The sequence below is a fragment of the Oncorhynchus mykiss genome, chromosome 19, assembly GCF_013265735.2.
Source record: "Oncorhynchus mykiss isolate Arlee chromosome 19, USDA_OmykA_1.1, whole genome shotgun sequence".
In the NCBI taxonomy this organism is placed as follows: domain Eukaryota; kingdom Metazoa; phylum Chordata; class Actinopteri; order Salmoniformes; family Salmonidae; genus Oncorhynchus; species Oncorhynchus mykiss.
This window is the reverse complement of record NC_048583.1, coordinates 53,402,197-53,418,753: the sequence shown is the minus strand read 5'-3', so window position 1 is coordinate 53,418,753 and position 16,557 is coordinate 53,402,197. Positions and strand designations below refer to the sequence as shown.

The 16,557-nt window shown below is 41.5% G+C and overlaps 1 protein-coding gene across 11 annotated transcripts in view; it reads right to left on the bottom strand.

Moving 5' to 3' along the window:
- LOC110498117 (kinase D-interacting substrate of 220 kDa B) overlaps nt 1–16,557 on the bottom strand; it is a 101,643-nt gene that overhangs the window by 25,362 nt on the left and 59,724 nt on the right. For all 11 annotated transcript variants that reach the window (XM_036955086.1, XM_036955083.1, XM_036955088.1 and 8 more), the window contains one exon: nt 4,441–4,619. In XM_036955086.1, the coding sequence (XP_036810981.1) occupies nt 4,441–4,619 (179 nt within the window). The remainder of the gene's footprint in view (nt 1–4,440; nt 4,620–16,557) is intronic.

Here is a 16,557-nt window from a genome sequence, read left to right as displayed (position 1 = left end):
GCCCATCTGTAAACAGCCCATCTGTAAACAGCCCATCTATCTACCTACCTCATCCCCATACAGTATTTATTCATTTATCTTGCTCATTGCACCCCAGTATCTCTACTTGCACATTCATCTTCTGCATATCTACCATTCCAGTGTTTAATTGTTATATTGTAATTACTTCGCCACCATGGCCTATTTGTTGCCTTAACTCCCTTATCTTACCTCATTTGCACTCACTGTACATAGACATCTTGTTTTCTTTTGTTCTACTGTATTATTGACTGTATGTTTTGTTTATTCCATGTGTAACTCTGTGGTGTTGTATGTGTCAAATTGCTATGCTTTATCTTGGCCAGGTCGCAGTTGCAAATGAGAACTTGTTCTCAACTAGCCTACCTGGTTAAATAAAGGTGTCACGTTCTGACCTTAGTTCCTTTATTATGTCTTTGTGTTAGTTTGGTCAGGGCGTGAGTTGGGGTGGGTAGTCTATGTTCTTTTTTCTATGTAGTATTTAGGTGTTTGGCCTGGTATGGTTCTCAATCAGAGGCATGTGTCGTTCGTTGTCTCTGATTGAGAATCATACTTAGGTAGCCCGTTTTCCCCATTTTAGTTGTGGGTGATTGTTTTCAGTCTGTGTCTTCACCAGACAGAACTGTTTAGTTTTCATTCGTTCTCCTTGTTATTTTGTTCTTTGTGTTCAGTGTTAGTAAATATCAACATGGACACGTACCACGCTGCATATTGGTCCGATCCTTCATACTCCTCGTCAGAGGAAGACGAATCTCATTACAAAAGGAAAAAATAAAATAAAATATACACACCATCTACACACTCACTAGACTATATATACACACCATCTACACACTCACTAGACTATATATACACACCATCTACACACTCACTAGACTATATATACACACCATCTACACACTCACTAGACTATATATACACACCATATACACACACTCACTAGACTATATATACACACCATCTACACACTCACTAGACTATATTACACACCATCTACACACTCACTAGACTATATTACACACCATCTACACTCACAAGACTATATATACACACCATATACACTCACAAGACTATATATACACACTCACTAGACTACATATACACACTCACTAGACTATATACAAACACCATCTACACACACACTAGACTATATACACACACTCACTAGACTATATATACGCACTAAATACACACTCACTAGACTATATATACACACACCATATACACACTCACTAGACTATATATACACACACACCATATACACACTCACTAGACTATATACACACACCATATACACACTCACTAGACTATATACACACACCATATACACACTCACTAGACGATATACACACACACCATATACACACTCACTAGACTATATATACACACTCACTAGACTATATACACACACCATATACACACTCACTAGACTATATATACACACACCATATACACACTCACTAGACTATACACACACACCATATACACACACACACTAGACTATACACACACACTCACTAGACTATATACACACACCTTTACATACAATTTGATGCTGCTACTCTTTACTTTATTTGACTCTTATTTTTATCTGTCCTGATGCGTAGTCACTTTACCCTGCCTTCATGTACATATCTACCTTAAATACCTTGTGCTGTATTTCTGCACATTGATCTGGTACTGGTACTCCCTGTATATAAAACTCCACATTGATCTGGTACTGGTAATACCTGTATAGAGCTCCACATTGATCTGGTACTGTTAATACCTGTATATACAGTGCCTTGCGAAAGTATTCGGCCCCCTTGAACTTTGCGACCTTTTGCCACATTTCAGGCTTCAAACAAAGATATAAAACTGTATTTTTTTGTGAAGAATCAACAACAAGTGGGACACAATCATGAAGCGGAACGACATTTATTGGATATTTCAAACTTTTTTAACAAATCAAAAACTGAAAAATTGGGCGTGCAAAATTATTCAGCCCCCTTAAGTTAATACTTTGTAGCGCCACCTTTTGCTGCGATTACAGCTGTAAGTCGCTTGGGGTATGTCTCTATCAGTTTTGCACATCGAGAGACTGAATTTTTTCCCCATTCCTCCTTGCAAAACAGCTCGAGCTCAGTGAGGTTGGATGGAGAGCATTTGTGAACAGCAGTTTTCAGTTCTTTCCACAGATTCTCGATTGGATACAGGTCTGGACTTTGACTTGGCCATTCTAACACCTGGATATGTTTATTTTTGAACCATTCCATTGTAGATTTTGCTTTATGTTTTGGATCATTGTCTTGTTGGAAGACAAATCTCCGTCCCAGTCTCAGGTCTTTTGCAGACTCCATCAGGTTTTCTTCCAGAATGGTCCTGTATTTGGCTCCATCCATCTTCCCATCAATTTGAACCATCTTCCCTGTCCCTGCTGAAGAAAAGCAGGCCCAAACCATGATGCTGCCACCACCATGTTTGACAGTGGGGATAGTGTGTTCAGGGTGATGAGCTGTGTTGCTTTTACGCCAAACATAACGTTTTGCATTGTTGCCAAAAAGTTCAATTTTGGTTTCATCTGACCAGAGCACCTTCTTCCACATGTTTGGTGTGTCTCCCAGGTGGCTTATGGCAAACTTTAAACAACACTTTTTATGGATATCTTTAAGAAATGGCTTTCTTCTTGCCACTCTTCCATAAAGGCCAGATTTGTACAATATACGACTGATTGTTGTCCTATGGACAGAGTCTCCCACCTCAGCTGTAGATCTCTGCAGTTCATCCAGAGTGATCATGGGCCTCTTGGCTGCATCTCTGATCAGTCTTCTCCTTGTATGAGCTGAAAGTTTAGAGGGACGGCCAGGTCTTGGTAGATTTGCAGTGGTCTGATACTTCTTCCATTTCAATATTATTGCTTGCACAGGGCTCATTGGGATGTTTAAAGCTTGGGAAATCTTTTTGTATCCAAATCCGGCTTTAAACTTCTTCACAACAGTATCTCGGACCTGCCTGGTGTGTTCCTTGTTCTTCATGATGCTCTCTGCGCTTTTAACGGACCTCTGAGACTATCACAGTGCAGGTGCATTTATACGGAGACTTGATTACACACAGGTAGATTGTATTTATCATCATTAGTCATTTAGGTCAACATTGGATCATTCAGAGATCCTCACTGAACTTCTGGAGAGAGTTTGCTGCACTGAAAGTAAAGGGGCTGAATAATTTTGCACGCCCAATTTTTCAGTTTTTGATTTGTTAAAAAAGTTTGAAATATCCAATAAATGTCGTTCCACTTCATGATTGTGTCCAACTTGCTGTTGATTCTTCACAAAAAAATACAGTTTTATATCTTTATGTTTGAAGCCTGAAATGTGGCAAAAGGTCGCAAAGTTCAAGGGGGCCGAATACTTTCGCAAGGCACTGTAGCTCCACATTGATCTGGTACTGGTAATACCTGTATATAGCTCCACATTGATCTGGTACTGGTAATACCTGTATATAGCTCCACATTGATCTGGTACTGTTAATACCTGTATATAGCTCCACATTGATATGGTACTGGTAATACCTGTATATAGCTCCACATTGATCTGGCACTGGTAATAGCTGTTTATAGCTCCACATTGATCTGGTACTGGGAATACCTGGATATAGATCCACATTGATCTGGTACTGGTAATACCTGTATATAGCTCCACATTGATCTGGTACTGGTAATACCTATATATAGCTCCACATTGATCTGGCACTGGTAATACCTGGATATAGATCCACATTGATCTGGTACTGGTAATACCTGTATATAGCGCCATATTGATCTGGTACTGGTAATACCTGTATATAGCTCCACATTGATCTGGTACTGGTAATACCTATATATAGATCCACATTGATCTGGTACTGGTAATACCTGTATATAGAGCCATATTGATCTGGTATTGTTAATACCTGTATATAGCGCCACATTGATCTGGTACTGGTAATACCTGGATATAGATCCACATTGATCTGGTACTGGTAATACCTGTATATAGCTCCATTCTTGTGTATTTTATTTAATTCCTCGTGTTACAATTCCATTTTTAAAGTCTGCATCATTGCGAAGGGCTCATAAACAAGCATTTCACAGTAAAGTCTACACCAGATGTATTCTGCACGTGACAAATCATTTGATTGAATGATTGATAGATTGAATATCATGACAGAACACACATTCATTTTGGGTAATGGCATGTATCCAAAAACAGTCTCACAGTAGGAGTGGTGACATTGGATCAGTTTTCCCTTTTAGATCATAATGAATAAGATTACATGGACAGGAGGGGCCTGATCCTGGGTCAGCACTGCTACTCTGATATGTTTTATGAATAAGGGCCTATAGGTCTTTGAATTAACTGAGTGTAATAGTGAAAAGTGGTACTTGTGTGTAAATATAAGGACCTGCAATGATCTCGCGGAGTTTGGGGTCCAGGTTGACGGTGCAGGGAAGGAACATCTCCACGTCGCGTGCCGTGAGAACGGGTGTCCGCGAGGACAGGAACACCTCGAAGCTGCGGATGTCCCCATCGATCTCCAACAGGGGCTCCACGTCTTTGGTGGTGGGGATGTTTTTGGAGATTCTAGAGAAGAGGAAATGAGAGAGAGAGGAAATAAGAGGGAAGATCGTTAAAGATGACACTTAGATAGCTTGTCTATCTCTAGTAGGGGCCGTGCAGCGGTCACCGCTACTCTTGCTGTTCTGGTGTCACAAAAGGAGAAGTCCATTTAGTTGGTGACTGATCGCTCCAGTTTGTTATCTGGGTCTGACAGCAAAGGAAGCACAAGAGGATGGCAATCAGAGGTCTGCTGCTCAGACTCATTAAAAAGCTGTGTTGAAATGGGAGCCTTCTGCGAGGATGTTTCAGCTTTGTTTGTAGCCTCGAAGTAAATATATATATTTATGGAGATGTCATTGAACGTTATCTTACAAACAATGCAGGTCCATCCATTATACAGATGTACGGACGTTGAACCAACTGCTTTGTGAAATTCTTTCCCCCCCAACCACCAGAAAATGGTATCAGATACATTTAACCAGTATTGTCTTTCTTGTTAGAAAAGTTATTCAACCACAGCATAAAACAGCACATATCGTTCATGTGACACCATTCATTCTTATGTAAAGACTCGATACACATTTGAAGCCAAGGAAGTCGGTTAAGATAGCATCTTGTGTGGGATATTTATGTGGACATATCATGGCCAGATTGAGCTAATCCAGGAAGGGACGTTGCAGACTAGCTCAGTGCTGCCCCATCTGAGAACATCAAATTGAAGGCCCGACTGGTGTAATGGAAGCAATTATTGGTTCCATGATTGTCTTCAAATGTATTTATTTATGTTTTAATTAAGATTGCAGTACCACAGTCGGCCTTGACCTTTGTGGCTTCAATGAGAGGGCGCAGTCGTTCTCCCCTGATCCATTCTAAGGCAGCACTGAATATATTATTAGGTAAAAATGTGAAAAGTACATATCAGTGAAATATATTATTGGAAAAGCATATATCATTAGGCATGAGGAACTCAGCATGTCTACCCTTTTATGAAAACTAATTCAAATATTACATTTTAGAGAGTGTGGATGGATGTCATAAAAAACAAGAAAGGGATCAAACGTTTATGTGACTTGATTTGGTAGGAAAAACTGACAGGAAGCAAACATTAACAACATATATCACTGGTAATCTGTTGATCCATTTAACCCCCATAATAATATAATTCAGATATGAAAATATGAACCGCAGTGAGATTCATGTCTCAGGCCATTCATCATTCATCCGTGTGGGCGTCGGCCTTATCAGATGAATGAGCAGTTTTCTCCAGAACACAGACCTTTCTTTTGCTTATCGTTTTCCCCTCTCTGTATATTTCTCGGACTCTGTCTGTGTGTTTTAAGTTGTGGGAAAGCTGGGATTTGGAGGGTATTTCCCATTGCCTGATCTGTTTTTGGGGAGGAACAGAGGTTGGTCTCTCTGCTGGTTGATTAGCCTCTCACTGCACCATTGTGCTAAGCTAACTGAGGGTGGGTGAGCTCACAGCCTGGCCTGGGCCCAGCTTTGCTGCAGTCAGCTAATCACATTTCTACAGGACAAATTTGCTCAATTTGCGGAGGAGAAATCGTTACACAATTGAAGCTCAGATATCTTAATGGCCAGCTGAGCTGAGATCTGCTGGGTTAACAGACTGGGGTTAAGACCTTCCGAGGCATCGTTGTTTTACCCACACAGTGCATACACACACACACAAGCAGGAACACACACACGCAACCAGATGTATAGATGGCTAAATGCTGTTACAGAATCAGTGGTCTCTGCACCTACTGACACACAATCCACAGTCTACAAGCCCCTGACTCAGAGACCTCAGTGGCAGAGACCAGTGATGATTTGCTCTAGCTCGTGTTCTGGTTAACTGTGCTACTCCACATTTGACCTTGATCAACCTGGGTGAAAAGGGGTCAGAATAGTCTGAACAAGTCTACATAGATTGTTATTAGTGTGGTTCATTTCCGTGTCAATTAAATTATCATTACAAAATAAAGGAAACACTTGAGTAAATGAGGGATAAAGTAGCGTGGTTCTTCCTGAGTTAAACAATTAACATGTATAAAAATGCCCAGTTGCCCATTATTTTGGTTACCATGGCTAGAGGACGAGATCTCAGTGACTTTGAAAGAGGGGTCTCAAAGGAGCATAGGGGGTTTAAAGAGTGTGTGTGTGTGTGTGTCTCAGTCAGTAGATCTCAACCCATTTGAATAATTATGGGAGATTCTGGAGCGTCGCCTGAGACGAGCATTTCTCGTGGAAGAATGGTGTTGCATCCCTCCAATAGAGTTCCAGACACTTGTAGAATCTACACCAAGGTGAATTGAAGCTGTTCTGGCGGCTCGTGGTGGCCCAAAACAAATCAAAGTTTATTGGTTGCTTACACTGTTATGCAGATGTTATAGCAGGTGCAGTGAAACACTTATGTTTCTAGCTCCAACAGTGCAGCAATATCTAGCAATACAATAAATCACACATAATGCAAAAGTTAAATCAAATAAAAAAATTAAGACATATCATAAAAGTAATGTCAAAATCCCAAATATAAATAAATATATACTGTATATATAATAAATATATACGTGCTTCAGAAAGTATTCACACCCCTTGACTTTTCCCACATTCTGTTACAATTTAAAATGGAGTAAATAGAAATTTTGTGTCACTGGACTACAAACACACAACACCCCATAATGACAAAGTGGGCTGAGGATTTTCGAAGAAAATAATTTGTAACAAATTAATTAAACATGAAATGCTGAAATGTCTTGAGTCAATAAGTATTCAACCCCTTTGCTATTGCAAGCATAAATACATTTCCTTAACAAATCACATACCGTAATAAGTTGCATGGACTCACTCTGTGTGCAATAACAGTGTTTAACATGATGTTTTAATGACTACCTCATCTCTGTACCCCACACAGATAATTGTAAGGTCCCTCAGTCGAGCAGTGAATTTCAAACACAGAGTCAACCAAAGACCAGGGAGGTAGCAGTCAAAATTTTGGACACACCAACTCATTCAAAGGTTTTTCTTTATTTTTACTACATTGTAGAATAATAGTGAAGACATCAAAACTATGAAATAACACATTTGGAATCATGTAGTAACCAAAAAAGTGTTAAACAAATCAACATTTATTTCATATTTGAGATTCCTCAAAGTAGCCACCCTTTGCCTTGATGACACCACTCCTGCATTGTCTTGGCTGTGCACTTAGGATCGTTGTCCTGTTGGAAGGTGAACCTTCGCCACAGTCTGAGGTCCTGAGCGCTCTGGAGCAGGTTTTCATTTGGGATCTCTATGTACTTTGCTCCATTTACCTTTCCCTCGATCCTGACTAATCTCCCAGTCCCTGCCGCTCAAAAACATCCCCACAGAATGATGCTGCCACCACCATGCTTTACCGTAGGGATGGTGCCAGGTTTCATCCAGATGTGAAGCTTGGTATTCAGGCCAAAGAGTTCAATCTTGGTTTCATCAGACCAGAGAATCTTCTTTCTCATGGTCTGAGAGTTCTTTAGGTGCTCCAAGCGAACTGTCATGTGCCTTCAACAGAGGATCTGGCCACTCTACCATAAAGGCGTGATTGGTGGAGTGCTGCAGAGATGGTTGTCCTTCCGGAAGGTTCTCCCATCTCCACAGTGGAACTCTGGAGCTCTGTCAGAGGGACCATCGGGTTCTTGGTCACCTCCCTGACTAAAACCCTTCTCCCCTGATTGCTCAGTTAGGCCGGGCGGCCAGCTCTAGGAAGAGCCTTGGTGGTTCCAAACTTCTTCCATTTAAGAATGATGAGACCAGTGTTCTTGGGGACCTTCAAGGCTACAGAAAGTTTTTGGTACCCTTGCCCAGATCTGTTCCTTCGACAAAAACCTGTTTCTACAACTTGATTGGAGTCCAGCTGTGGTAAATTAAATTGATTGGACATGATTTGGAAAGGCACACAACTGTCTAAATAAGGTCCCACAGATCACAATGCATGTCAGAGCAAAAACCATGCCATGAGGTAGAAGGAATTGTCCATGGAGCCTTTGTGTGCCTTTCCAAATAATGTCCAATCAATTTAATTTACCACAGGTGGACCCCAATCAAGTTGTAGAAACATCTCAAGAATGATCAACGGAAACAGGATGCACCTGAGCTCCATTGAGTCTCATAGCAAAGGCTCTGAATACAAATGAAGTATTTCTGTTTTTTATTTTTTAACACATTAGCAAAAATGCCTAAAAACCTGTTTGCGCTTTTTCATTATGGGGTGTTGTGTGTAGTTTGATGAAGCAAAAAAAATATTAAATCAATTTTAGAATAAGGCTGTAACGTAACAAAATGTGGAAAAAGTGAAGGAGTCTGAATCCTTCCCGAATGCACTGTATGTGATGGGATGTATAGACATTATGGACAGTATGCAGATATACTATATAATCTATCTGTAGAACACGTAGGATAGAATAGTATATGTACAGAAATAGAACAGAATAGGCCTTGACTAGAATTCAGTATATACATATGAAATTAGTAAAACAGCACGTAAACATTATTAAAGTGATCAGTGTTCCATTATTAAAATGACCAGTGTTGCATATCTATGTACAGTTGAAGTCGGAAGTTTACATACACCTTAGCCAAATACATTTAAACTCAGTTTTTCACAATTCCTGACATTTAATCCTAGTAACAATTCCCTGTCTTAGGTCAGTTGGGATCACCACTTTATTTTAAGAATGTGAAATGTCAGAATAATAGTAGAGAGTGATTTATTTCAGCTTGTATTTCTTTCATCACATTCCCAGTGGGTCAGAAGTTTACATACACTCAATTAGTATTTGGTAGCATTGCCTTTAAATTGTTTAACTTGGGTCAACCGTTTCAGGAAGTCTTCCACAAGCTTCCCACAATAAGTTGGGAGGATGCGGGCAGCAAATCGGTTGAAGAGCATGCACTTAGTTTTACTAGCATTTAAAAGCAGTTGGAGGCCATGGAAGGAGTGTTATATGGCGTTGAAGCTCGTTTGGAGGTTTGTTAGCAGTGTTCAAAGAAGGGCCAGATGCATACAGAATGGTGTCGTTGCGCTGTGTTATCCTCGAAGCGGGCAAAGAAAGTGTTTAGCTTGTCCGGGAGCAAGACGTCAGTGTCTGTGACGTGGCTGGCTTTCCCTTTAGAATATGTGATTGTTTGGAGTTCCAGCCACATACTGTATGTCTCGTGTCTGAGCAGTTGAATTGCGACTCTACTTTGTACTGACATTTTGCCTGTTTGATTTTCTTACGGAGGGCATAACTGGACTGTTTGTATTCAACCATATTCGCAATTCGTATTCAACCATATTCTTGCCGTGGTTAAATGAGGTGGTTCGTGCTTTTAGCTTTGCACGAATGCTGCCATCTATCAACAGTTTTTGGTTTTGATAGTTTTTAAATCGTCACAGTGGGAACAAGATCCCTTATACACTTCCTGATGAACTCAGTCACCGTGTCAGTGTATACATCAATGTTATTCTCAGAGGCAACCCAGAACATATCCCAGTCCACATGACCAAAACAATCTTGAAGCATGAATTCTGATTGGTCAGATCAGCGTTGAATAGACCTTGGCATGTGTACTTCCTGTTTGAGTTTCTACCTATAGGAAAGGAGGAGCAGAATGGAGTCGTGATCTGATTTGCCAAAGGGAGGGTGGGGGATGGCCTCGTAGCCATCCCGGAAGGGAGAGTAATAATGGTCAAGAGTTTTTGAAGCGAGCGTACTGCAGGTAATGTGTTCGGTAGCTTTTTCCTCAGATTTGCTTTATTAAAGTCCCATGGCCACAGGGTATGCGGTTTCCAGTTTACACAAAGTCTAGTGCAGTTCCTTGAGAACCGTTGTGGTTTCAGCTTGGGTGGGAATTTACACGGCTGTAACCATGACCGAAGAGAATTCTCTCAGGAGGTAATGTGATCGGCATTTGATCGTGAGGGTAGCCTAGTGGTTAGAGCGTTGGACTAGTAACCGAAAGGTTGCAAGTTCAAATCCCCGAGCTGACAAGGTACAAATCTGTCGTTCTGCCCCTGAACAGGCAGTTAACCCACTGTTCCTAGGCTGTCATTGAAAATAATAATTTGTTCTTAACTGACTTTCCTAGTTAAATAAAGGTAAAATAAAAAGAATACTAGCTCGGGTGAACAAAAATACTTGAGTTCCTGTACATTTCCACAATCACACCATGAGTTATTTATGAAACATACACCTTCACCTTTCTTCTTCCCTGAGAGTTCTTTATTTATTCCTATCCGCACAATGCACTGAAAACCCAGCTGGCTGTATGGACGGGGACAGTACTGTATATCCAGAGAGAGCCATTATTCTGTGAAACAGAGTATGTTACAGTCTCTGATGTCTCTCTGGACTTATAATGTGAGGAATAACAAACGTAAATAAATAAAATACTGCAAAGTTGCTTTTGGAACCAGAAACAGAGCCGCAATGTCTATCGACACCATCTTGATACTCTTATCTCACTACCAAACACATGGTCCACTACCAAACACACACAGTCTCAAACATTTAAAAAACACAGTCCACTACCAAACACACACAGTCTCAAACATACAAAACACAGCCCACTACCAAACACACAATGTCCACCAATGTTCCCTCTAAACTGCGTATGTGAGCAGCGGCGCACTTGCACCAGGACTGCTGCGCAGAAGAAATGCTACGCTGCGCAGAGACGCAAGAGATTGAATTTCATTAAGTTTGCCCCATTAGTTTGCACTATAGATCAACGTTTTTTTCTGTGATCGAATCAACATTATAGCAGCCCCTTTTCAATGCAACAAACCAAAACAAATCTAACTTTGCAAGATTGAGTCTCTGATTTTGTTGTAGGTAGAATCAGAGCGCAATGGAGTAGAATTCAATGAAGTAGAATTCTATAGGCAGGGCAGCCAAAGAGCGATCTTTCAATTGCCCGCAAGTGAATGCGCAAGTTAGTGAGTTATTAGTTCAGTTATACAGTGCCTTGCGAAAGTATTCGGCCCCCTTGAACTTTGCGACCTTTTGCCATATTTCAGGCTTCAAACATAAAGATATAAAACTGTATTTTTTTGTGAAGAATCAACAACAAGTGGGACACAATCATGAAGTGGAACGACATTTATTGGATATTTAAAACTTTTTTTTTAAATCAAAAACTGAAAAATTGGGCGTGCAAAATTTAAAAAAAAACAGCTCGAGCTCAGTGAGGTTGGATGGAGAGCATTTGTGAACAGCAGTTTTCAGTTCTTTCCACAGATTCTCGATTGGATTCAGGTCTGGACTTTGACTTGGCCATTCTAACACCTGGATATGTTTATTTTTGAACCATTCCATTATAGATTTTGCTTTATGTTTTGGATCATTGTCTTGTTGGAAGACAAATCTCCGTCCCAGTCTCAGGTCTTTTGCAGACTCCATCAGGTTTTCTTCCAGAATGGTCATGTATTTGGCTCCATCCATCTTCCCATCAATTTTAACCATCTTCCCTGTCCCTGCTGAAGAAAAGCAGGCCCAAACCATGATGCTGCCACCACCATGTTTGACAGTGGGGATGGTGTGTCCATGGTGATGAGCTGTGTTGCTTTTACGCCAAACATAACGTTTTGCATTGTTGCCAAAAAGTTCAATTTTGGTTTCATCTGACCAGAGCACCTTCTTCCACATGTTTGGTGTGTCTCCCAGGTGGCTTGTGGCAAACTTTAAACAACACTTTTTATGGATATCTTTAAGAAATGGCTTTCTTCTTGCCACTCTTCCATAAAGGCCAGATTTGTGCAATATACGACTGATTGTTGTCCTGTAGATCTCTGTAGTTCATCCAGAGTGATCATGGGCCTCTTGGCTGCATCTCTGATCAGTCTTCTCCTTGTATGAGCTGAAAGTTTAGAGGGACGGCCAGGTCTTGGTAGATTTGCAGTGGTCTGATACTCCTTCCATTTCAATATTATCGCTTGCACAGTGCTCCTTGGGATGTTTAAAGCTTGGGAAATCTTTTTGTATCCAAATCCGGCTTTAAACTTCTTCACAACAGTATCTCGGACCTGCCTGGTGTGTTCCTTGTTCTTCATGATGCTCTCTGCGCTTTTAACGGACCTCTGAGACTATCACAGTGCAGGTGCATTTATACGGAGACTTGATTACACACAGGTGGATTGTATTTATCATCATTAGTCATTTAGGTCAACATTGGATCATTCAGAGATCCTCACTGAACTTCTGGAGAGAGTTTGCTGCACTGAAAGTAAAGGGGCTGAATAATTTTGCACGCCCAATTTTTCAGTTTTTGATTTGTTAAAAAAGTTTGAAATATCCAATAAATGTTGTTCCACTTCATGATTGTGTCCCACTTGTTGTTGATTCTTCACAAAAAAATACAGTTTTATATCTTTATGTTTGAAGCCTGAAATGTTGCAAAAGGTCGCAAAGTTCAAGGGGGCCGAATACTTTCGCAAGGCACTGTAGATAAGCACAGCTCAGCAATGGGGAGTTACTGCTTCCTAAAAGAGCACAAAACATGTATGCTACATTTCAAGTTGTCTTTGAAAAGCCAGTCAAGTAAAAAGCGTATGTCTTAATTAAAAGGGCAGTGTTGTATTTTGATACAGGCTTGAATATGAAAATAAGCCAATATGCAGAGGTGTAGCCTACTGTCTAATTCTCTGTATGGTAATACTCATTAATTGTATTTTGTAAAGTGGGTTCTTACATCATGGGATTTACTCCATTGGTTTTGTTGGTAGGCCTATACTATTCTCAAATAGACACACTAGCCCATTGGCTACTGTCTAAAACTGTAGGGGTACAGCCTCAGCGTTCACTGTAAATACTCGCTGGAAGTTGCACAAAATTCGCACAATGTTCAAGTTTCTGCTCACAAGACCTAAAATTTGCTCCGTGCCCTCTGAAAATTGAGGGAACATTAGTGTCCACTACCACACACACCTGGGATGCTCAGTGCCCTCTGAAAATTGAGGGAACATTAGTGTCCACTACCACACACACCTGGGATGCTCAGTGCCCTCTGAAAATTGAGGGAACATTAGTGTCCACTACCACACACACCTGGGATGCTCAGTGCCCTCTGAAAATTGAGGGAACATTAGTGTCCACTACCACACACACCTGGGATGCTCAGTGCCCTCTGAAAATTGAGGGAACATTAGTGTCCACTACCACACACACCTGGGATGCTCAGTGCCCTCTGAAAATTGAGGGAACATTAGTGTCCACTACCACACACACCTGGGATGCTCAGTGCCCTCTGAAAATTGAGGGAACATTAGTGTCCACTACCACACACACCTGGGATACTCAGTGCCGATGGGGATTTCCATAGATAGATGCATGGTAATGAGGGAATGTGAGTTTGACTCCATTTCCCTCACGCTGAGAGCCTTGTGCTGTTCAGCAGTCCAGCTTGGTTCTATGTTTATTTGTGTGCTCAAAGACGGAGAACAACAGGAGCCAGTGACATGTACACACACACACACGCCACTGAGGGGTACAGTGGTTACACAGAGTACATACTCCACTACTGCCCATCTATCTAAAGAATCTTAAGTGATGAGTTGTCTTTCTTAAGAAAGCCCAGTTTAAAAAGATTATGCCAAAGAATGGCAAATGAATGTAGCCACACAAACGTATTCTGAATCCTTCCCCTCAGAAGTCACCGATTATGGATGTTTTATATCACAAATGGATTAATACATTATTTTGAGTATTAACTCCCTATAACACGTATTTCACACAATATTTTTTAAAGGACCAAAGAGTTTGGTCTGCTTCCCGTTTTCATTTTTCCCTGAAAAAAATATTGGGATACTGGTATCGTCACAGCCCTAGAGGAGAGTCAAGCATACTTTTACTGAGATAGAGCTACACATGTCAGTACTTAGAGGAGTCTTCTATTGACTCTGGTACATTGAGGCTCACAGCACACATGATGTTACCAGCATCTTCCAAAGACAACTGAAAAGGGCCTGCATGGACTAAGTAAATGCATCCATCACAGTGGCACCGAGACCCCATTCCTAGCATTCATTCACACCAGGCTGTCTAGTTGGAACTGTCTGCTGGCAGCCACAAGGGCCATCCAAACGTCATCCCTCTTCATACCAGTGGCCATGTTCTGATAATAGCACAGGTCAGGGAAATCAGACAGGTTCACATGATGGCATGGGTTTATTATCTGGTGTAACACTCCCAAGTGGCTCAGCGGTCTAAGGCACTGCATCTTAGTGCTAGAGGGGTCACTACAGACCCTGATTCGATCCCGGGCTGTATCACAACCGGCCATGATCGGGGGTCCCATAGGGAAGTGCAAAATTGGCCCAGCGCTGTCTGGGTTAGGAGGGGAGGGTTTGGCTGGGGTAGGCCATCATTGTAAAATAAGAATTTGTTCTTAACTGACTTGCCTAGTTAAATAAAGGTTAAATAAAACACATTAAACGCCATCCAACATGTTAACCATCCTACGGTGGCACGAAGAGTGCACTTTTAATTGCTACCAAACGTGCAAAAGGGACACTTCAAGAGTCAATTGAGGAAGAGTGGTTGGCCTTGACATTAACTCATTGATGTTAATAGCTTTTGACACCGGTGGAGGGAGATAGGAGTGGCTTTTTTCGATTGCCTATCAGGCCATCTTTCATGAGTCTGACAAGCTGGAGGATTGCACTTTGGCGAGTCCAGACGCCGACATGTTACTTTTAAAAGGCTGTAGACAGTGAAATAAAGCACGTCAGGATTCCTGCAGCCGGTTTCTCACAATAGCCCCATTGATGGGATTTTGCGTTACAAGCACAGGCTCTTATGCACTGTCTCTGTGTTGCAGCGCCTAGTGCTTGGGAGGTTTCTAGGCTTCTCCAAATGCTAATCGATCCCAAAGCTGGCTCAGCGAGCCTTTCTTCTCCTCCAACACTCCCACATACTGCAGCTGATGAGAAAGAGAACACTTCTCCCTCAATTCCTCCCCTCTCTCCTCCCTCTGCAGGCGCTGAATGTGCCACTTGACTTTGCTTATAGTCACCCTCTGTGTGTGGACCACGTGCAGATGCCCCACAATGAGGCTCAAAGCATTTCCATAAAGGGGCCCGGAGAGAAGCGAAATGCCAACATACATTTGTTTTTTGGAGGGCCATAAAGAGAAAGAATGTTCGGCTGTGAAGAGAACAACAGTCGTCAGTCACAATGGTGAGCCCGGGCCTTGGTGCTTTCCTCAGGCCGACGGGCAGTCGGGAGAACTAGAAAAGGACGGACAGGCTGGAGCGTGGCCTCATAGCGACAACACTCCAGAGTGGAGTATTATTGTGCGAGAGGAGCTTACCAAGCCCTGGCTACCCAAAAGCAGAGAACAAATATGTTTTCACTTGAGATGACACCATGTTTTCCTCTACTTAAACTGTGGTTTCTTCGGCCGAATTCTGAAGAGTTATTTACAGAATGATGCGTTCTTTGCTTGGGTCTCGTCTTCTCTCCACTATGCCAGCGGACATTAAAAGCGATTTTGCTTTTCATATACATTCGTGTCAAAGTTTAAGCCTGTAATTCCATTCCTATGTACTAAGCCGGACCTTTGCATTTGGAATGGACCGCAGAGAAATGCAGCGTAATAAGAAACATACCACTGATAAAACCACTGCAGCCTTGGAATGGCCTCTCTGAAATGATTAAACTCATCTGTACACAAACCGTCCCGTTCCAGACCTCAAAAACCTTAGCTGAACCCTTCATTCAAGGGAGATAAACTCAATTCCTGACAAACCCTGTACAGGATATTAGGAAACTGGGCCCAGTTTGATGATTTATGTAAAAGGGAACATTTTGAACTCCAGTCCACTGCTGACTGTGGCTAAATGGTAATAAAATGAGGCATTCCTGACATGAATTGAGCTGAGAAGTCAGTCAATGTGGGTGTTTGATGCGTGTCAGGATGGAGACGGTATATGAGAAGTCAAACA